Source organism: Sitophilus oryzae, unplaced genomic scaffold, assembly GCF_002938485.1.
Source record: "Sitophilus oryzae breed Bouriz unplaced genomic scaffold, Soryzae_2.0 scaffold_1107_pilon_pilon, whole genome shotgun sequence".
NCBI classification, from domain to species: domain Eukaryota; kingdom Metazoa; phylum Arthropoda; class Insecta; order Coleoptera; family Curculionidae; genus Sitophilus; species Sitophilus oryzae.
Genome location: NW_022145735.1, coordinates 488,819 through 512,260, shown reverse-complemented (window position 1 = coordinate 512,260; position 23,442 = coordinate 488,819). Strand labels below are relative to the sequence as shown.

General features: G+C 35.3%; 1 protein-coding gene across 5 annotated transcripts in view; it reads left to right on the top strand.

Moving 5' to 3' along the window:
- Positions 1-23,442, top strand: part of LOC115880989 (tensin-1-like) — a 458,204-nt gene that overhangs the window by 200,297 nt on the left and 234,465 nt on the right. Inside the window, exon 1 of one of the 5 annotated variants that reach the window (XM_030898366.1) lies at positions 127-198. The exons of the other annotated variants lie outside the window; for them this stretch is intronic. Coding sequence (XP_030754226.1) covers positions 142-198 — 57 coding nt within the window. The 5' untranslated portion in view covers positions 127-141. Of the gene's footprint in view, positions 1-126; positions 199-23,442 lie in introns of those variants that run through there. 5 annotated transcript variants of the gene reach the window in all.

The window sequence follows — 23,442 nt, the reverse complement described above, 5'->3', positions numbered from 1 at the left end:
TTGCAAATAAATCAGTCTGCGCCGGCTGCTCGTATTGTTCGCCCATCAGGTGAAATATACGGCCTAGAGTAATCGGATTCTTTGTTTTCCGCGTGTTTTGTCCGCGAGTTTTTGTTCTTTTTTCGCGGGTGATATCGGCAAATGGAAAGACCTGTTTTGTGCTGTGAGAAATCTTCACCTGAAACAGATTCTTCATTGGTAATTTATTATTATATATTTAAAAAAAAAATGGCATTTCAGTTCACTGTTAGGGGGTACCGAGGGTGGTACGAAGTTATGGTCAGCAACAACAATTAACAATAACAATTTTCTTTTTAAAACTTTTCGGTAACTTGTTAACTATCCTCACATTATTGTCACACTTTAATAATTATTTATTATCGACATTAAACTGATGAATTCACCTTTTTTCTAAAATTCTCAACATTTTCTCATCCGGTTTACTATTAAGCGAGATCCCTTATTAAGATACAATATTAATTGCCTCTGAGATGAATGAAAATTATTGTTCTAAATAATGTTGGTCGTTTGCCGTTTAGAAGAGAAGGCGTTACCAATAACTTTTGCGTCCCTGTTTCTATTGCTATCTGATGGTTGTCGAAATCAGTGACGACTCGTGATTTTGCAAAAATTAACTAGTTATAACAAAATTTTTGGTCCAATCCGCCTGAAAATACATAAATATACTCAATATGAAGTAATGAATAGGTAATAAATATTTAATGGTTCGAATAAAAATAGGCCGTGATCTACTTTTGTAAGTTGCCAATGCATATAACCGTTAAAAATGTGATCCAATATGCGTTTGTATTTATAGATCTCCTGATGCGAACTTGCTCCCGATTATTTCAACATTAATATCGTGTATTAATAGACATAAATACACATAATATATGATTTTATTTCTTCTCTGTTTATTTATTTAAAGTAATAAAATCACTGGCATCGCAGTAACAAAGCAGTAATAACTTATTTTAATAAAATATGACCAATTTGTTATTTTTTATTTTTGTGGTTTTAATGTCATCGTTAGATATTTTTATGGGACTAAAAAGTATATTTGCAAATTTCCGCATAGTAAAATAAAACAGCAAAAGAAAAATATACCTGCAATCTTTTAATAATCGTAATGGTTAGCGAATTGATGGTTAGCGAAACGCGTGTCCATTGTTTAAATGTAAAGTGTTTTGTGGTGAGTTACTGCGTTATTTAATTGTTCCAAACAACCAAGGCCAAAAAGTTCCAACCTAGGGCTACCAACTTTCAAAATAAAAAATAGAGGACGAGAGGGTAAAAAAGAGGTACAGGCGAAACATTTTTTGAAACCTCGCCGAAATGTCTAGAATTTACCAAAAATTTATGTAAACAGTAAACGATTGATGATCTTTCTTACTTTCTTAAAAATATTGATACTCAAAACTTGTTAAAAAAATGTTTCAAAATTTTTTTTAAAAACATAAGCCAACAGTCACTAAACATAAAATAGTTAAACATATTTATCGCTTCCACATACGCTCTTTTTATTGATGAAGTTTTTTATCCAAATGTCTCATAAACTGTCCGTATAGTGGTTTTTCTTTTAATCTTCCTATTCTTCGCTTTTCTATTTATTCCCTTATTTTTTGTTTCATGTTCCTGTTTGTTTCTTCATCTGTGTCATATTTCATTCTGATTATGATTGAGTATGTTTCTCCTTCATCTTGCTTCTTGATAATCTTCACTAATCCATCTTTGCATATACTCACTCAGTCCCATGATTGTAGTTTCAAATGCTTCCTCAAGTTCTAGCAAATCTTTTCCTCCATCTAGGCTTCCCATATCTTTTTTATTATTTTTCTACAAAATTGTTTAGCGATATTTAATGATTATTATCTAAAAATACTATTTTTACAATCACTTTTGCGTGTTTACAAGTAAAATATAAACCATAAACACAATTCTGTACGGAAATTTCATGTTTTTTTTTGCTCTTCAACTTCACTACACCCTAATACTATAATTGATAACACTGCAGACCAAATGTTCCCGTGTGTACGCTAGTCTTTAATCCGTCTTACCTGACAAGAAAAACATTAAGTGTAGACGTAACTTTAGAATGCCTGTATTATATTATTTCTAACATGTCGCCAATATCTTTTAACACTCTGTATGTAGTCAAGGAGGTCTAAGTTAATTGTCCACACACGCAGAAATAAATACGATAATAAATTACTTAGAAAACTCGTATCGAAGTAGGAATATATATCAATACTCTATTGGCCGATTTCTATAGATCATAGATCATGTCAATCTTCCACGTTTTTTTTTTTCATCTCTTTCACCATTCATGGGCGTGTATACGTGCCTTAGGGTCGAATAATGCCCTTTTGGCGGCCGTCAAAAAGACTCGTTAGGAGGTAAAAGGTCCATTAGTTCCGCATGTGCCCGCCAGGCCAAATGAAAACGCGAGAATTCTCGGGTCGTTTGTCAGTTTTAGGACCTCGTTTTAGGAAGTGGTCGTTATGATTTTTTTACCTTTGTGTTTGATGGGCGACAAAAAGGAAAATAGGTTATAAACTAAGCTGGAAATAATGTGGTATAGTTATGTTTATTACCAAAAATTTGTCAAATAAATAAATTGGAGTTTTAGTAAGAGAATTTTTTTTTGTCTGTAGGTGGGTGGTAGATAATAACGGATAAAGAATTTAGAAAGAAACTATTCTGTTGTTATTTTAAAGCCAATGCTCTCAAAAATAAGATATACCGTGTGTTGTATCGGAACGGGGGATATAGGAAATCCCATGTAAATTTTGAAAAGGTTAAATATTATCTCTCCAGATGATTTTATGCAAAAATTGTAATATACTTTTTTAAAGAGGCATTAAAGTTGTACTGTCGTCTAGAATTTCGTTTTATTTGGAATAGGCATCTAAAAGTTATTTGCAAAAATCTACCTTCAAATTACAAAAAAAAAAAATATAATACGCCCCAGAGAAAGCTATAATACCAGCAAAAATATGGTTTTGTCATTATCAAATTCGATGTCACATTTTTTTTTGTTTACAAGAATTTATGTGGTTTGAAAGGGGTGATTAATTTTTTTCTGAGTTGGAATGATAATCTAAGTATAAAAAAATTAGTTGAACTGAGAATAGTATTCGCGGTGTATGACTTGTTTGCTGTGCAGAATGAGTGGGAAGTAGCAGCTCACAATAGAACTCAATGGAGAAGATTTGTAAACTCAGTTAACAGCGAGAACCAAAAAGTTAAGAGGCAACAAAGCAATGAGATTTTTGAATGTCCGGAGTGCGGTAGACAAATAACATCACGTATTGGGCTTTTCAGTCACAGAAAGGCTCATGAAAGAAAACGCCTTGCGTGACCATCTTCTGATGCGTGTCAAATACTCGTCAGCGAGTAATGGCAGTATGTATGTATGTATTGTTTGCTGTTCATTACTCGATCATTCGCAGACCTCGCTAAGGTTACCTACAGGTTCGCGTTGCTACAGAAGCTTCTGAAATGGGTATAGATAAATCGGGTATAGATATGTGTAAAAAAATACCATCTCGATTGTATATGTTTAGCGAAGTGGATGGGTGTCACTTACAACGTAAATTAGTAGACAAAATACGTCTTACTTAGTATTTCATTGCATTTTAACTTATTTTTTCAATTTTAAATAAATAAATATGCATTTCCCCCTTTTTTTATTACTACAACCTTGAACGTGAATTACTTTATTTTCACACTCACGCCTCTTATACAATAACTAATTGATTTATGGCACTTAAAGAGTTCGGAGCGGTATATCTTTGTTAAGACGCTTTGCTTAAATATAGACGTATGAAGTTTTTATTGTTCCTAAACACAGAGAGGCCATTTTTAGATTTAATAAAAGTCTAGTGTCGGCGGATTAGCGAAGAAAGCCATATAAAAACCTATAAAGTTTTATTTTACGTCGGGCAAAAATGAGATGGATATAAAGGCTCCAAAAAGCCGGGATGCCATGCTTTACGATGTATGATTAAATGTTTTATGATCAGAGGTGAATCTCGTTACCTGGAATTAAAAAAATATTTAAAAAAGTCTATGTATACTTAATACTAGTCTATATACTCAATGCTACATTGAGATATTTCTCAAAGTTGTCCATTCTTGGTTGTAGTTGTGTCCTAAGCCCCTAGGACACCCTCAAACGGAAAATTCCTTTCCTCCAACTATCAGTGGATGATTTACCATGAATGTACAACTTAGGAAAACACCTCACTGTTGTAGTATTAAGCAATAAAAAGGATTGGAAGAGAGAAACGTTTGCTCAGCATGCAAAAGACCATACTCTAACGTGGTATACTGATGCTTCCAAAACCAAAGCAGGGACAGAGATAGGAGTATTTGGGCCGAAAACTAAATTCTGCAAACCAATGGGAACCTACCCCAGTATCCTTCAGGCAGAAATCTACGCTATGGAAAGATCCGTACAACTTATCTTAAATAGGAACTATCGGAAACAATAAATGACCATAGATAGTGGAAAAGCTGAACAAATTAAGCAAAGAAAATAAAGTTCTTCTACTCTGGGTGCCAGCCCACCAATGGATAGAATGCTGGAATGGGAATCCTTCAACAGTCTAAGGCACTCGCACACGAAAAAAAATTTTAGAACTTACTACCGAGAAAAATCCAAGACTTTCCTTGATTTAAGTAAGAACAATCTTTGGATTGTCACGGGGTTTTTAACAGGACACTGTCTCCTCGACGAATACCTTAGTAGATTGAAGCTAAGAAACAACGGCGAATGCAGATTCTGTGGAAAAAATGGGGAAACACCAGAACACCTCATCACTGAGTGCGCCGAGAGGACAACCATTCGTACCATGAACTTTGGTACGACTGATATCGGAGATGGAGAACTAACCTACAAGTCCATATAATTTTGACAGAGTTTTACTACTGAATGCTAGTAATCACTGGAGCTTACTACTAAATACTAATAGAATGACTTACTAACCGCTTTCAGTAAATCTTATTCTCGCTAGTGACCGCAAACAATTACTAGTAAAAGTTGACAAATTTCTTTAAAATACGACATGGGTAATTGTTAGCATTTGCTAGTGATTGTTAACATTCACATTCCCTGTAACATATACATCCCTGTGACAATTCCAATCCAGTCAATATACAGAGAGGAGTAAGACAGGGATGTGTGCTGTCTCCTTCGTTATTTAATGTTTATTTTGAGGCGATTTTTCAGGAAGCTTTCTCTTCAACATATTATTGCCGTATTAAAGTCAACGGCGAAGTCATTAAGAACATTAGATTTGCCAATGACACAGTTCTTATTGCCGACTCTGATACTGGTTTCCAGAGTTTAGTGGAACGACTTGAAGGCTCCTGTAAGAAATACGGAATAAAGATCAATTCTTCTAAAACTAAAGTCATGGTATTTGGAAAGAACCAAAATGTACCAATTCCTATGAAAATAGAGGGCAATACCTTGGAACAGGTCTACAAGTTCAAATATTATCCTGGATAGTTAACACCTTGAACAACGAGAGTTCTTCTACTCTGGGTGCCAGCCTACCAAGGGATATAATGCTGGAATGGGAATCCTTCAACAGTCTAAGGCCCTCGCACACGAAAAAAAATTTTAGAACTTACTACCGAGAAAAATCCAAGACTTTCCTTGATTTAAGTAAGAACAATCTTTGGATTGTCACATCCATTGAACATGAGGAATTGTCACATCCATTGAACATGGGAAACATTGAGAAATAGGCTCGTTAAGTGTTATGTTTGGTCAATCCTATTATACGGAGCAGAAATATGGACACTGAAACTTCAAGAGATGAATCGCCTCGAATCGTTCGAAACATGGATATATCGAAGAATGCTTAAAATGCCATGGACAGCCCATATCACAAATACCGAAGTCTACAACAGAATAGGCAGAGAAAGATAATTGCTCAATATAATAAAAATAAGAAAAACATCATATCTAGGGCATATATTGAGAAATGAAAAATACCACGTCTTACAATTGATAGTTAAGGATAAGATTGAAGGAAAGAGAGGTCTCGGCAGGTAGAAACTATCTTGGTTGAGAAACATCAGAAACTGGACTCACCTAACTTTTGAAGAACTCATAAGGAAAGCCGAGAATCGTGAAGATTTTGCCAATGTCATCGCCAACCTCCACGAAAGAGACGGCACGTACAGAAGAAGAAGAAGTAACATATACACTGATTTGTTTTACCGCAAAACATACAGGGTGGCCCATCGAAAACGTTCCGCAAGGCATAACGGTCAGGGTAATTTTTTTTTCAGAAAATTAAAAAACACGTCAATTTTTTTTGTGAGGGGGGCAACTCTTGCCCCAAAAATGATTGCAAAATCTTCAACCCTCTAAGCGGGGGTGTCATTCCCCAATTTTTTTCAAATGGGAAGGGGGGTCAAGTGGTAACGCAATGAAAAGGGCTTTCTATTCTCTATACTTTCCCGCTTCGTTTTGAATTGAAAATTCGTTGAAAATCGGTCGAGTTATTGAGAAAATATGGAAGGAGTGAAATTTGAAAAGTTTATTCAAACATTTATCAGAGTAAATGATAAGGATAAATTCCTTCGACCAATTTGCTATTTTTTCTTATTATTTCTATATGTTTACGCATTTTTTCACTTGCCAAAAGGTTGAACGATCAGGTGCGGTAGTTACTAGATAGTTGCTCTGTGACTTGTGCGTTGAAGTTCTTCTCAATATCGTTAAACTTTTTAATTATGGTGTACTCACTTGCAGAAAAAGTAGACATAATCTAACTTTATTTAAAAAATAGTGAATGTGGCAATCGGGTTGCGCAGATATTCAATGAACGCCTGACAAACACCTTTATGGCTAAATTGTTCACGAGTTAGTAGCAAAATTTCGCGAAACTGGTTCCGTTATGAATAAAAAGAGGTAGAGGGAAAATCCTGTAGTCATGAGAAATCATGAGAGATTCTGTAGAAAATGAAGCTATGGAGGTATTCGTATTTGGCCAAGTTACCATGGACAGTACGCTGAGTAAAAGAAAATTAGCTAATGAGACCGGCGTGAATCGTACAATTGTCCAATGGATATTAAGGAAATAGAAGTTCCACCCGTACAAAATTCAGTTGGTACAAGAACTCAAAAATGACGATTTTGATCGCCGCTTGCAATTTTGTTTTCAGAAAATTAAAAACTACACGTATCTATGAGTGAACGAGTGGCTAATGATAATAATTTCCTATTTAATGTGTGTTTTTCGGATGAGTGTACTTTCTTTTTGAACGGTGTAGTTAATCGGCACAACTGTCGGTACTGGGCTGAAGACAACCCCAGGGTTTTTCACGAGGTGCACACACAAAACCCTCAGAAATTGAACGTGTGGGCTGGTATTTTTGGAAATTCTATTGTAGGTCAGTTTAACGATATTGAGAAGAATTATTTCAACGCACAAGTCACAGAACCGCTATCTAGCAAATACCGCACCTGCTCGTTCAACCTTGTGGCAAGTGAAAATATGCGTAAACATCTAGAAATAATAAGAAAAAAACTCAGATTGATCGAAATAATTTATCCTTATCGTTTACTCTGATAAATGTTTAAATAAACTTTTCAAATTTCAATCCTTCATATTTTTTCAATGACTCTACCGATTTTCAAAAACGAGGCCGGGAACTATAGAGAATAGAAAGCTCTTTTCATTGCTGCACCATTTGACCCCCCTTCCCATTTGAAAAAAGTTGGGGGATGACACCCCCGCTTAGAGGGTTGAAGATTTTGCAATAATTTTTGGAGCAAAAGTTGTCCCAAACCAAACCAAAACAAAATTGACGTGTTTTTGGATTTTTTGAAAAAAAAAATATCCTGACCGTTATACCTTGCGGAACGTTTTCGGTGGGCCACCCTGTATACATGCAAAATTTAAACAAACCGTTTGTTGTTAAAACAATTTTATTTGATCACAGACATCTTTTTTTAACAATTTGCACAAAGTCATTGGCGTTGTTAGTCGTTTTATGCTGAACAAAAAACGCAATACAATTTTTTTTTCATAAAAACAAATATATTATGATGGTGATATGTTGACAAGGAATAATAGTTATTTTTTATACAAGACGATAAAATGGTATTTTATCGTCGACCGAAAAGATTAATTCACGAGCGATGAAATCGCTAGCGAATTAATTTCGGGAGATGATAATGCAATTTTATCGTCGTGTATAAAACAATATTTTTTTCCAGAGCGAGTTACATTTTAAAAAATATTCGGAAATTATTATTTCAAGGAATTTATTACGAGTAGAAAAAATATCGTGCTGGGTTGGCGTTGGTTTCTATCTAATTTGACAAATAAATAAAGCTGTCTCTTTAGTTGTCAGTTTTGAGTCAATATTTTTTAATTCTCTTTCGTGTCGATCGCTGACTGAATTAGAGCCAGAATTGGCTCAAAACGAATTAAGTAAATTACCAACAGATATTCAGGCTGAGGCGACAAACGCCATATCCAAACTACTTCCATTTAAATCCCAAATAATTTATGAAAAGGAATAGAAAAATTTTCAAAAATGGAAGCAATTAAAAAACGTGCCAGAAGAAATAAGGTTTTTAACCTATCCTCACTGTTAAAGTATCATTTAATCTACCGTTTCGGTTAAAGTACTATTTTATCTACTATTTTTGATAGATATAAGGCAATTTTAACAGTTGCTATGGAATTGCTATTTAACCTTAAAAATGATAAAAACAAAGACTTTCTCTAAGTCGATTTATTTTCTGTTGTCTCTAAACTTAGGTGACGATTAGTTGAACTTAAACTGCTAGGCTACTATTCTACTAAATTGCTTTCTTACAAGAACTGCCAACCGGTTTCGAGAAGTACCACACCAAACAAATTCAACGCAAACAAAAAGACAGAAGACGCGGACCACGAAAGCCGCCATAAGGCATTTGTGTGCGTTGGTTGCGGCCGGATGGTACTACTCATGGTACTCGAAGTTTTCGACCGTGTGAAATCCGATTTGACGAAGTATAGAAGAACTCCATATAGAAGTCTAAAGTACTCTGTACACGTGATTATTTACTGTACCAAACAAATACAAAAGACTGGAATATGACTGGATAAGAGGGTATATCGGTTCCATATCTGATTGGAACATCAGAAACGATAAGGCGAATAACATTAAATTTGTTCTCCAACTAACTTGGTACTCTAAAAAGGTGTCTTGAATGTGGTAAACAATGATTCAGTAAAAAATGTCTATACCTGCCTCCGTGGCGGATTCATCTCGTGACAAAACTTAGGTAGATGAAATCAAATGCTCAAAATGCTTCCTTTCCTGTTAACTGCATAAAATGATTGTCTTTTCAAAAGTATCTGGTAATTTTAAAAGGCATTATGTGGAGTTCTACCTCGAAAAGCAGCTACAATAATTTCTCTCATGTTTTCGACAACAGTTCGTCGAGTTTTGTAAACACTGTCTTTAAAATATTCTCATAAAAAAAATCAGACTAGATAAAATTAGGAGCATTTAAGTATTCTATAAATTGGTGAATGTACATTGCATTCACCAACTAACAGAATCATATCATCATTCTCTCTGATGTAGGATAAGTTTGCATTTTCGGCAAATTTGTGAGATTTTTTTTTGTTTTAACTGACACAAAATGATAACTAGTTGTTAAAGTTGAACTAATTAGACAGCTATGTTGAAGTAACGTCAGACATATCACGGCCACCTAAATTTTATCAAATAATAAAAATCTACTCAGATCAAATCATGTAAATGAAAATATCTAGGAAAATCTTTGTTTGAGGGCTAAGCAACCTTAATAGTATGTTGAAGAGACATGAATTCTCCTTGAATATCGGAATAATATACTGGGTGTTCTATTTATAATAAAAAAGTAACATGCTTTTAAAGATGACCAATGTTCAATATTAATTTTGTCTGACCCTGTATAACTTTTTGGATCAAGTTTTAGTTTGATTTAAAGTACAATAGTTAATTTAACTAGATATTAGGCTATACCGGGTAAATTCCAATTCAGGTAGCTTTTATTGTAATTTAAAAATTGTTCTTTATTTCTAGAAAATGTTAAATATTATGTCAAAAACCTTACATTTTTAGTCATATACTTCTCTTATAAAACTCACCTTTATTTTTATCCCAGAATCCGAAAATCAATTAATATATAGGGTGTTCCATTACAAAAAACACAATTTTGATATGTAACGTTTTTTGGGGACCAGTGTAGAACTCCAATAGAAAATTTTTAAAAAGTGCTCTGAATTAACCTACATATGCTCAAAAAATTTCATCTCAATACAAACTATCGTAAAAATTATTGTTACCGAGGCCCGAAGGTACCGAAAGAACCGGGAATTAATAATTTCGAGTCCCGGTTTTTTGATATCTCAAAAGAACCGGGAATTTCCGGTTTTGAACCATATTACCAAGAAATTATGTTTTTTAGCTAAAAACTAAAAAAAATTCCAGATTTAAAAAAAAATGCGCAGAAAAATACTTATATTTCTGGGGTCAGCCCAGTATAGGGTGATTCATGGTTATGGTACGTTATAGCGTGTCCGCAACCGGAGCTGTTTAACGGAACTGGTAATTTCGGTATAGTAAGTAGATAGTAAGCTTAGATAGTAAGTAGTAAATAAGGAATCGGGATATTCAGTTTTTTTATGGTACTTTCAACAGCAAGCAAGGGATGGCTGTCATAAAAAATTGAGGTTTAAATGAAACTAATACCAAATTATTAAGTAGTACGCAGTCATGAAAAAATTAACCTGAATACAATGATCACAAATGAAGAAATGAAATGAAAAAAAAATAGGTAACTTAAAATTTACACCAAACAACATAAACCAACTTAACTAAATTTGAAAATAAGCCTTACATTTTGAATTAAAAAACCACAAAGAACAAAGAAAAATATATTTAAAATATCTAAATAAAACTATTCAAGTATACTTTAGTTTTATTTTCAACAGATAGGTACGTCTATACAAACCGTTGACGTTCTGTTAAGATTTTAACAGAAGATTTTCTTGATTTAAGAAGATTTTCTTGACAATCCGTAGATTGTTCTACGGATTGTCACGGGGTTTCTGACAGGACACTGTCTTCTCGATGAACATCACAGTATAAATTGCAGCTAAGAATCATCGGCGAATGCAGATTTTGTGGACAAAAAGGGGAAACACCAGAACAGCTCATCACTGAGTGCGCCGAGGCGACAACCATTCGTGTCATATACTCTAGTACGAAGGATATCGGAAATGGAGAACTAACCTTTGTAAAACCGTCTCAGCTTTTGTCAAAGACCTGAGACTGTATGATGAGTTATAACTCAAGAAAGGGGAACACAATATATCTATAAGGTCGCGGTGATTAACTGCCATACAATCTACAAGTCCATTCCTTAGAGATCGGTTTATAGTTGCATGGATTTCATCCAATTTTATCCTTCATGTATTGCGACAAATCCTCAAGTGTACTAACGCCTTTAAAATCTGTTTTTATTCTATTTTCCGTCCTTTGACTGAACAAAGTGCAACAAATTGCCTCAGGCTTGGTTAAATATTAACTTTGCCTCGTCCGAGAAATGTTTTACTGTGTTAGGGCACGCATCCTCCATTCCATTGTGCATCCTCCACCGTAAATTACGGAATTGTTTGCTGAAAACGAAGCAGTAAATTTGCAAAATAATAAGTTTATAGTTATAAAATGGCGCTGTTATTTTAACAAACTTTGTTTAGTGTTATTTATTGATCGTTCTGTCAGAGTTATTGCACTATTAATATTCAAAACAAAGGATTCTTAAGTTTTAACTGTTTTTAAGTGTGGTAATTATAAATAGACAAAGACCAACATTTGTTTGTGGTAGACAATGATGATAAATGAAATAAAATACACCCTGGAACTGACATTTTCGACAGACGCTTAAATGCTAATTTTTCAAGCCACTTTGTATTAAGTAAAATTCCCTGTGCCAATTCACAACAATCGGTCAATTTGACTTACTTACTTACTGCCATTACTCGCTGACGAGTATATGACACGCATCAAAAGATGGTTACGCAAGGCATTTTCTTGCATGAGCTTTCTGTCACTGAAAAGCCCGATACGTGACGTTATCTCTCTTCCGCACTCCGGACATTCAAAAATCTCATTACTTTGCTGCCTCTTTGCTTTTTGGTTGTCGTTGTTAACTGAGTTTACAATTCTTCTCCATTGCGTTCTATTGTGCGCTGATTCTCCATGCATTCTCCCCTTTAAGTTTTCATGGAAAATATTTTTGTACATTTTGAATTGTCCACCCGGTTTCCTCTTACCGTTTACAAGCTCACCATAAAGGAGATATTTTGGTAGACGGTTTTCTTGCATCCTGCATACGTTACCAGTCCTTCTTAACCGGGATTTGCTAATCAAAACTTCTGCGCTCTCGCAGCTAGCTTTTTCAAGGACCTCATGGACCTCAAGGATACATTTGAGACATGGTGGTACCACTCAGGTTGCCACAAGCTACAAAATTGTGTACTTTGCTACACATTTACTTCTATGATTGCACCGCTACCTACACTACAATCGCCTAAGCTACACATTTAGAGAATTTACATATTTCGTATAGAATCAGTAAATCAGCTGACAAAAGCTGATTTTTTCTTTTAAGTTACATCAAAAGATGTACAAGTGTACTTTAAATTTTGAACTGACAAATATCACTTTCCGTCATCAGTGTTCAGGTGTTCAATTAAATATCAGAGTATGAACTGGGGGTCATAAGTCAAGGACCAAAAACGGTAAATAGACATGATTGCTTAATCCCTTTAATAATATATAACACGTACTTTAGCCAAATTTCATTGCTCAGTTACGTCACTGTAGTTCACAGTCTAACTTCCACTGGTCTGCATACGTGAATATTATTCAATTCCTATTTCACTTCCTCCCATGTCAGCAAGGTCTGCAGTTTCTACGGACAAATTTGGCCGATTAAACAGTCCTGAATAGTTTACAGTTTTTAAACAGAATTAAACGGTCTAATTGGTCCATAAAATCGTTAGTTTCGCGCCCTCAGTTTTTTTGTCACTGCAATCCTTGCTGGCATTGGAGGAAATGAAATGGGAAATGAATATATTGACGTATACAAACGAGTGGAAACGAGACTCGTAATCATGCTTTAAAATTTGGCAAACGTACATCTTATTGGCTAGTTTACAGATATTTATTATGGATGACTACACAATTCTACACATTTTTATGGTCAAGTCCAAGCACAATCAAAAATTTTCTTGTGGCAACACTCGTACCATTCTTAACAGTTGTCTAAGATGTCTCTATTGTAACTTGTTTAATTCCATATAATATGGTGGGGACTATTATTGTTCAGTACATTGCAACTTTCGGTTGAGCTCTAGTCATGGTTGTACAAAACCCTGTCTTTTAATTTCCAGAATGCTCTTGAGTTTGAGAATTTCAAAGTTGATATTGGCCTTTTCCGAAATCAAACTGCCGAGGTAACAGGATTCCGCTATATATTCAGTAAAAGTCGAGAATATAAATAAAATGTGCCTTTAAAATGTGGCACTACCGGAGAATCCTTAAGATTTCTTGGACCGAACATACAAGCAACGAAGAAGTTCTAGGACAGCTAAATAAAGATCGGGAACTCTTAACCACCATCAAGACCAGAAAGGTTAGCTACTTCGGACACATAAACGCATGGCACAAAATATTATATTCCTTGTTTGGAACATTTAATTTGGATACATTTAAGGAAAAATCGAAGGTAAAAGATGGGTAGGTCGAAGAAAACTGTCATGGCCAGAAATATACGGAACTGGACCGGCCGCGGCCTGAGGATGGAGAGGCTGTTTCATGCAGAAGATAGAGAACTCTTCAACAAAATAGTCATGGAGATCGCCAACGCCTGAAGACAGGAACGGCACCGCAAGAAGGAGACTCAGTCCTTCTCTGATTTTAGTGATTTTTATAGCATTATTATGATTTTTCGGGGGAGTACACATGGTTTTAGTTTCATCGATGTTCAGCCTCGTATGCCCAGGTATATGTGTTCAGCATTTCTTGTAATTGCTGTAACGTTTTTGCAACTAGAGCGTAGTGATCAGCGTATTGAAGTTCTGTGATAAATATCATACGTGTTTTTGCTCCGAGTCTTTTTATGTTGAACAGATCTCCGTATAGTGTGGATAAACCCCTTCATGCGAACAGACAGCTAAATTAAAGTTTATAACCCAAGCAGCATTTGGACGTCGGGACAACGTTGTGTCACGCGGCCAAACGTCGGGGCGCAACGTCGGCACAACCTCGTGCCAACCCTAGTCTGCACTTGTTTGGAGAATAATTTTTGGGTCGAAACGACGTTGGATACCGATCGACGTTGGCTAGCAGCGTAATTTAGTATAAACTGCAACGTTGTTTAAAATCCTAATTCACAGAAATACAAAACTATAATAATATGGCGTCTAAGTCGCGTTTTATCCTAAATTGGGATAATTATAGTAAAAATATTATTTTTATGATTTAGTTAGACACATATGCCAGATGGCAGTAAAGGAACACAAAACAAAAGTATTTAAGTGTGGAGGATGTTTGAAGATCATAATTATTGAAACACTTTAACCGACTCTGTAACTCGTTACCCAAGGCAAAAAAGTTAAACGCAAACAACTTTATTGATAAATGTATTGTTTCTACTTTGAAAAATACTAATGGGCCTTAAAATTAGAGAAGTTTTAAAAAATTTCTTGAATTTTTTTTTAGTAAAATGAGAATAATTTATTCGCAGTAGAAAAAATTGTTTCCGCGTGTTGTTTAGGGTCAAATATTTCAAGTTAATGTATTCAAAAAGCAGGAATTGCTATTTTAGGAACGAAACATTTTCTTATTCAACATGACGGCTTTCACTTTGTTGTTTTGGAGATTAAGATGGAGTAGTTCGAGTAGTCGCATATTGGACTAATAAAGTCGCAGTTCAGCCTTAACAAGTAGTATACTAGTCGCAAGATTGCCTAATTTAGTCATCCTAGAGTCTAGCTTGTGCCGCCCTCTATATTCTAAATAAACGAGTGAATGCATAAAGTATCGGTAATATGTCGATGTATATTTGAATTTAGTTTTATATGTACCTTTTTTATGTTCCATTTTAATTAAGTTTTTTTATAAAAACAAAAACAGCACTGAACTGTCTGACTGAACAGAACAATGAAGTGAAAATTTAAGATTTAAGGTTATGGTTCAATATAGTTGCAAAAAGGTACTGGCTCGACGTCCTACCAACGTAAGAATAAGGAAATCTAAACAACGTTGGAATTAGTAAAACAGACGACGTTTGCATAATGTTGGAATAGGTCCTGAAAGTGACGTCGGAAAACTCTTTATTGCCCAACATGGTAACTACGTTGTCCGAATAACCTAAAGATCACTTAAGCAAAAAAGGTTACAAGACAACGTTTATTCGACGTCGCAGAAGCTTTTACTTTGTTGTAGTATTAGTTCAACGTTGGCACACGTTTACTTTTATTTTAATATCCAAGGTACGGAGCTAACTATTTTTTGTAACTAATCCGACGTTGTATTTAGTAAACATGTGTCGATGTATCGACGTTGTATTTAGTAAACATGGTCGCAAGTCGTGAAAATGCTACTTGGGAAGACCTGCGTCAGACCAATAATGACATATCGCATAGAAATCCGAGAGGAAACAAACAAGACCAAAAGCCTGACGTTAAGAGTCGCTGAACTGCACAACTGTAAGAACCATAATGGGGAAGACTAGAAGAGACAGAATTAGAAACACAAATATCAGACAACAATGTGGAATACAGGACGTAGTGAGATGGGGTAGGCAAAGAAAAAGACAATTGTTCGGACACGTAAAACGCATGGAAGAAAACAGACTACCACGCAAAGTTCTTGAAGGAAAACCCATGTGTAAGAGACAGCCGGGAAGACCTCCAAAAAGATGGAAAGACAGTTGGCAGTCCATCTCCCAAGAACTCCTACAGAGGCAACCATAAAATTAACAGATCGACTAGATCAATAAGTAAAAGAAGAAGAAGAAGATCGTTGTCGTATCTGTATCTAATGCCCATTCCTATTTCCTGTAGTTTGCTGTCCACTATAATAATCATCGGCCAATTTGAAGTAGCCAACGAACGGTCGATTTGGGAAATCTACCGCGCAAATTACACATACCAAAAACAAAAACTGAAGCGAGAGGCCTGCGTAGATTTTCGGATGCACCGTCATCAAACCAGATTTATCATTTGCGCCGCTCGCTGATGGAATAAATTAATTATAATGGCCTTATAACGTCCTAAATATGGTAGTATAATTTTTAAACGAATTAACAGCAACGCTTTTTCTTTTTTGGGCCTACGGAATGGGAGTAACTGGCGATTGATAGGAGCTGGAATCAATGCATCCCAAAATATTAAAGCCACCGCATGTATTATTCGTTAGTTGCATTATTATACATATATTATAAGTATACTAGCTTTAACCTTCCACTTCCTCTGTGTAATACTCGAAACTTTTATATGATACATTACCTTTATTATTGGAACCTTCAATAAGTATTTAAATTATTTTTAATTTCACGTCACTAAGAACTTGTAGAATGTAAAATGTTTAGGAGGGGTGTTGACCGCGGTTTTACAGATCTATTGTGTGTTTTCCTTTGTTGAGTTATAACGAGTTATAACTCATCATACAGTGTCAGGGCTTTAACAAAAGCCAGTATCTGAGACGGCTCCACAGAGGCCAGCTCTCCATCCTCGACATCAGCCGTACCAAAGTTCATGGCACGAACGGTCGTCGTCTCTGCGCACTCAGTGATAAGGTGTTCTGGTGTTTCCCCATTTTCCCCACAGAATCTGCATTCGCCGTTGTTTCTCAGCTTCAGCCTACTGAGGTGTTCGTTGAAGAGACAGTGTCCTGTTAGAAACCCCGTGACAAACCTTTGATTTTTCTCGGTCGTAAGTTCTGCGGAACTTTTTCGAGTGTCTTAGACCGTTGGACATCCATTCCAGGTTACAGATGGAGTCTTCCAGATTCTTCAGTTCCGTTTTCAGTTGGTTCCCGCTTGGAAAACAGAACGGTTCTGGTCCAGTTAGTGGAGTCACTGGGAACTTAGGAAATGAACAAAAAGTTTATTATAAACTGGAAAACAAGCATATAACAGATCTTTTGCTCAATTTTTGGCTCCCCCGCGCCGCGATTTCCATTTCTTAATCCATCAAAACGTTTGCCTCCTAGTTTTTTAGTCAGATGTAACTTTTCTATAACATTTTACCCCTATTTATTGCCCAATAATGTCACTTGCAGAAAATTTGTACAAAATTGCATACTTCTAGACCAGATAGTAGTAGGTATGGGTATTTTACTGATTTTGCTGTTTCTTTTACTGATTTTGTTTTCTGTTTTACTGTTTTTGCTGCCTGCTTCATACTTTTGGCAGTCTGTTTTACTGTTTTTATTGTTTCTTTTGCTGTTTTAGGCTTTTATACCTCTATACATAGAGAATCAAAACAGTAAAACAGATAGCAAAAACAGAAAAAGAAACAGTGAAAACAATAAAACAGACATCAAAAGGTATGAAGCAGACAGTAAAAATAGTAAAACAGACAATAATAGTAAAGCAGTAAAAGCCTGGCTGTGTGTTCCAAGTATCCCCATACCTACTGATAGTAACTTTCATACAAAATAAAGTAGTAGTAATTTTTATAAACATTTTTATTCCTAATTTCACCCTCTTAGACGATAAATTGGCAATACTTATGCTTGTTAATACTTGTTTACGTTACTTAAGGAATCTTTGGGTAAAATTTCATACTTCTAGACCAAATAAAAACGAATTTTCATACATTTACATCTCATTTCAGGACTTTTTTTTCAGGAGTTTGAGTTTTGAAAAATCGGTTTTTAGTGCTAGAGAGGATGACTTTTCAAGAATCCGTTTATGGTGGTCATGATTGCGATACTTAAAGAAGCTTTGGGCAAAATTTCGACAATACATACTTGGTTTTACACTTTTAGGGGATGAATTGCAAAGAATCGTTTTTTATTGCTGAATTGCCTCACCGAAGGAACTTCTGTGCAAAATTCTATACTCCTAGAGCAGATTTAAAAAATATATAAATTTATACCCCTAATGCCTTAGTGCTTGAATTGGGTTGGTTTGGTTTGGTTTGGTAAGTAAGTTTGAATATATGTTGGAAGACTAGAACATCAACTGTAATTAGATTTAAGAATTTTGTGTGCGTTGCTTGGTAAAAATAATTTTATAGATGTTTACATACGAAGAAACGTTAAATTGATTTAATGCAATGGTTCAATCCCTTCTACTTTTTTGTTTATATTTGTAGTGTTAAAATTTGTTGATAAATTTTTCGGGTTTACTCTAATTTTTTAAAACTTCTAAATTAATTTTTATTACTACCATCGCAACTTGAATATTTAAAGCTTAGAGATTTATACCCACTATTAATGACGTCACGGGGAGAGCGGAGGCCTTTGATTTCATGAGGTATTGGCTGGATGCGGCCGTTTAGAGGCGTTAAATCTAATATCCGTCATATTTCTTGAAGCGAACATCAGACAGAGGTATCTATGCTAATGGAAACCGTTTATTTTGAACGAGATCTTATGCTAATTCTGTTTTTCGGTCTGTTGGATTTATGGAACTTATTAGGTATTTATTTTATTTAACATTTTTTCGGATTTATTTATACACTCAACGATCTTGTTAGATATTAAATAGAGATTGCATTTAGATATAGATCTAGGAATGACAGTATTTGAGGCTGTCAAAAAGTCCTGTCGTCATTTAGACTTGTTTTATGTTTTAATTAAAATCTTTGGATCTACCTGGTTTTTTTAGAAGTGGCTCACCACTATAACATTTTATTTTTCAGACAAAAAAGCGAGATTCGGTATGTTAGTATATGACATAAATCAAGATGGATTGACGTATTCAATTAGTTTCGATTACTTCCTGTTTCACTGGAAACGACACCACCTTTTGATTTTTAAATGGTATGTACCGTCAGTATTTTTTTACTTTATTTGATTGAAAATGGCATTATCAATACGTTGACATATATCAAATTTTGATATAGGGGTGAGCCGTTTTTGAAAAACACCCCGTATATATATTCTAAAGGTGATTATTTTGTGAGGATGTTATTACAGTCCTATAATATCGGACTTGGAAAGATCACCATCATCATGATATTGAATGAAATATAATAATCAGAATAAAGTTGATGATGATTAAAAATAGATGGAGAATATCTTAACCATTCAAGATTCGCTGATGACATAGATATTCATAATTGCAAATAGTCCTGAAGAACTACAATCACTAATTAATGAACTAAATACAGCCAGCAATAAAGTGGGTCTCAAAATGAATTTAGCAAAAACTATAGTAATATGCAAGGAACTAGTGGGAAAAAATGACATTCTAATAAATAACACTTTACTGGAAATAGTAGAAGAATATATATTTGAGACAACTTATACACAGCTCGGGATCTCTACTACCAGAAATCAACAGAAGAATTAAGTTAGCATGGAGTACTTATATGGAAGAAAGTCAATCATATTCAAATCTAGAATGCCACTTCTATCTAAAGAAGAAAACATTCAACCAATGTGTACTACCAGTCATGACCTATGCATACGAAACCTGGACACTTAAAACGGACATCATAAAGAAACAGCAGGTCGCATAACGCTCAATGGAACGAAATATACTAGGAATAACCAAGAGAGACCGTAAAAGGAATAGAGTGGATACGACAAAAGACTCAGATAATATTTATTATCCACAGAGGACACCTGGCAAGAAGGACGGACAACAGATGGACCACAACAATTACAGCATGGTACCCACGAGGAATTAAGAGACCTAGAGGAAGACCAAACCTGAGATGGGACCATGATATTAGAAAATTAGCAGGGATAACTTGGGCCCGCATAGCCAACAATAGACAACAATAATGGGCCCAACTACAAAGAAAGTATGTGAGGGAGGCTACACCATAATTGGAAATGGTTGAATAAGCTGAAAATGATAATAAAGATGATGATGATGGTATCTGGGAAATGAAACTTTGGATTTCACATTTAATAATATCATCATTTAAAAAGAGAAAAATGACAACGATGAAGTGTCATTTTATTTAAAATATTTCATCTCTTTCCGATTTTGTTCTTCCGAAAGTAGTAGGTATTTTTAATAATATAAATGGTTATTATAAAACGCTTAATGTCCTCTACTTTGAATCATAATATTTATAGCAGTTACAGCTTTGCTTACGTTTTAAGTATTCTAACAATAATTCTGCAATAATGATGAAGGCAGAAATAGAAATTAAATCAGAGAGGTATATTTTTTTCTCTTTGAAATGTATTCATCCTGACTTTACCACCATTTTCTTAGAATCGATTTTATTTCTGGATTTCTCTCAAGAAGTACAAAGGCCCAGCGGTCCTTGTTGCCTGCTTTTTAAACTCGTAAACGTTAGCAAATCGCTCGTCGCTTGTTCGTCGCAAACATAATTTCATTTGCCTTTATATAGCCGGTGCGGCATATGATGTAGTCGTGTTTATTTTCAGTCTCGCCAAGTTTAGGTTCGAATTTACTGCTGCAGGGGTCGCGCAGATTGTACAGAGTGCGTAGCAGGATGTTGCAGGATTCGGTTTTGTGCCCCGACACGGGTTATTACTTGGTTTGGAGCGGCAGCTAGGTTAACGTAAATATGTCCCACACACAATTACATACTAGCTGAAAAAGTTTCCTATGAGTATAAATAGATTAGATTAAGAATCCAGTCCTGTCCTTTTCAAAATCTGTAGCAGCTTGGAGACTGAACCCTCCATATAGTTCTTCAGCGTCTTATCAACGACCTATCATTGCTTAATACAAAGAATCGCACATTTGCCAGGCTGTCGCACTTTATAAAATGATTTTACGGATAATACTATATCCAGTGACTTACGATCACACCATTAAATCTTGGTGCGATTCTAATCTCCTATGACTCAACCTATCAAAAACTAAAGTTTTGTCATTTAAAAGGGGATCATCATAAATACAACCTTTTGTACTTAATAACACCACTATTGACGTCGTGGAATATTAGGACTTGTTGTAGACAACTCGTTAAAATGGAACTTGCACATCGAAGCTTTACCAAAGAAACTAAGCACTGCCTGTTTCACTTTCTAAGGAACTTAACTTATCAACCTCTAGAATAGTCTATTATGCCCTTTTTGAGTCGCATCTTCTTTATGCCCTTCCATTCTGGGGTACTTGCTGCGCGACAAAATTTGATCGTATTTTCAAACTTCAAAAGAGAGCAGTTCGATATTTATTGGGACTGAACAGTAGAACTCACTGCCAGAATTTCTTTAGAAATTTCAAAATACTGACTCTTCCTTCTTTATTAATTTTTGAATCCATTTGCTTAATCCGCAAGCACATATCTGCTATTCCCGAAAGGCCACCTCACAACTATCCACTTAGGAATGCGGATCACAATCTATGGAAGAAACCCAAGAGCTCAGAACCCGAGCCAAGAGCCAAGAGCCAAGAGCCAACCCCGAGCTCAGAACTAGTTAAAGGCAAAGAAATGTACAATCATCTGCCTTTGGATATCAAGTCGCTTTCATTCTTTCCCGCAATTCGCCAAGCTCTGAAATCATACTTACTGGAGAGAGCCTTATATGCGGTAAACGACATTTTGTTGATGTTTAATCATGAACAATTTTAAATTTTAAAATTTTGATCATCTCACATACTGGTTAAAGTCTAGTATTTAATATTTTATGACTCTTAAATGAATATATCCATTTACAATTTTTCTATTGTAAAATTTTATTGATACGTGTCTTTTTTTGTGTTCTGCAATGTCCATGTGTGTTCTATTTGTAATTTTAATGACGTAAATTTTTTCGAATTGTATGATATTTTTTATTATTTGTATATTTTTTTACTTTTGTTTGTTTTTTAAGTGCTTTCTCGATGAAGCTATTTTGGAATTTTGTACAATAAAGCTTTTATTTATTTATAATGGTTCTGTCGTTTCTTTTTTCATATTGGCAATTCTGCCAATTTGAAAAAAAACTGATGGGATTGTAGATTCCTGCAACCCCATCGGCTCTAGATGCGTATTAAGCTTACAATATGTCCTGTTAGTAGACCAACTAAAGCTTTGACAGTTCTTCTGACTTTGCTTATCAGGTCTACCGTAAATTTTGGTGAATGTTCTACTTTCTACTATGAACTTTTTCGCGCGTCTCTGCCCTGGAGAATTCCTTAGTCATTCTATAGATTTGCTGGCCACCTACGATTTTGTGACCATTCCAGTCGGCAGTTTGATTTCGGGAAAGGCCGATATCGACTCTGAAATTCAGCACACCGAATTAACAGCGCCTCAAGAGCATTCTGGAAAGACAGAGTTTTCTACAATCATGCCTTGAGCACAAAAACGAAACTTGCAGTGTACCGAGCAATAATAATTCCCACCATGTTATATGGAAGCGAAACAGGTGTCGTATCGCCGGTACATAAACGCATTAAAGAAGTTGCAACAGAGACACCTTAGACAACTGTTAAGAATGAAATGGTTCCACCATATCTGAAACGTATCGGTCCTTGTAAACGCTAGCAGTAACCATCAATTCAAAGTTGGTCAAAGAATGCCTACAGAAGCTCAACAAATCACCAAGGGATAAAAGGTAATGTAAAAGCAAATGATCTAGCTAGAAGAGGAGCGAACATTCTACTAACTGGACCAGAACCGTTCTGTTTTCCAAGCGGGAACCAAAAGCGGAACGAAGAATCTGAAGAACCTGGAAAGCGGAACTGAAGAATCTGGAAGAATACATCCCTAACCTGGAATGGGTGTCCTCCAGCGGTCTGAGACACTCGAAAAAGTTCCTCAGAACTTACGACCGATAAAAATCAAAGGTTTTCCTTGATTTAATTAAAAACAATCTTCAGATTGTGCCGATGGGGTTTCTTACAGGACACTGCCTCCTCAACGAACACATCAGTAGGCTGAAGCTGAGAAACAACGGCGAATAAAAATTCTGTGGGGAAAATGGGGAAACACCAGAACACCTTATCTCTGAGTGCACCAAGACGACGACCATTCGTGCCATGAACTTTGGTATGGCTGGTGTCGAGTCAGATACTGGCTTTTGTTAAAGCCTTGAGACTGTATGATGAGTTATAACTCGTAACTCAAGAAAGGTGAATACACGATAGATCTGTAAGGTCGCGGTGATTAACTCCTCTCCTAAACATTCTACATTCTACAAGAATATACGACTCTCCAAAAAGAGAATAACTTTACCCATCACTAATAATTACATATGAAAACAATTACTTTATGC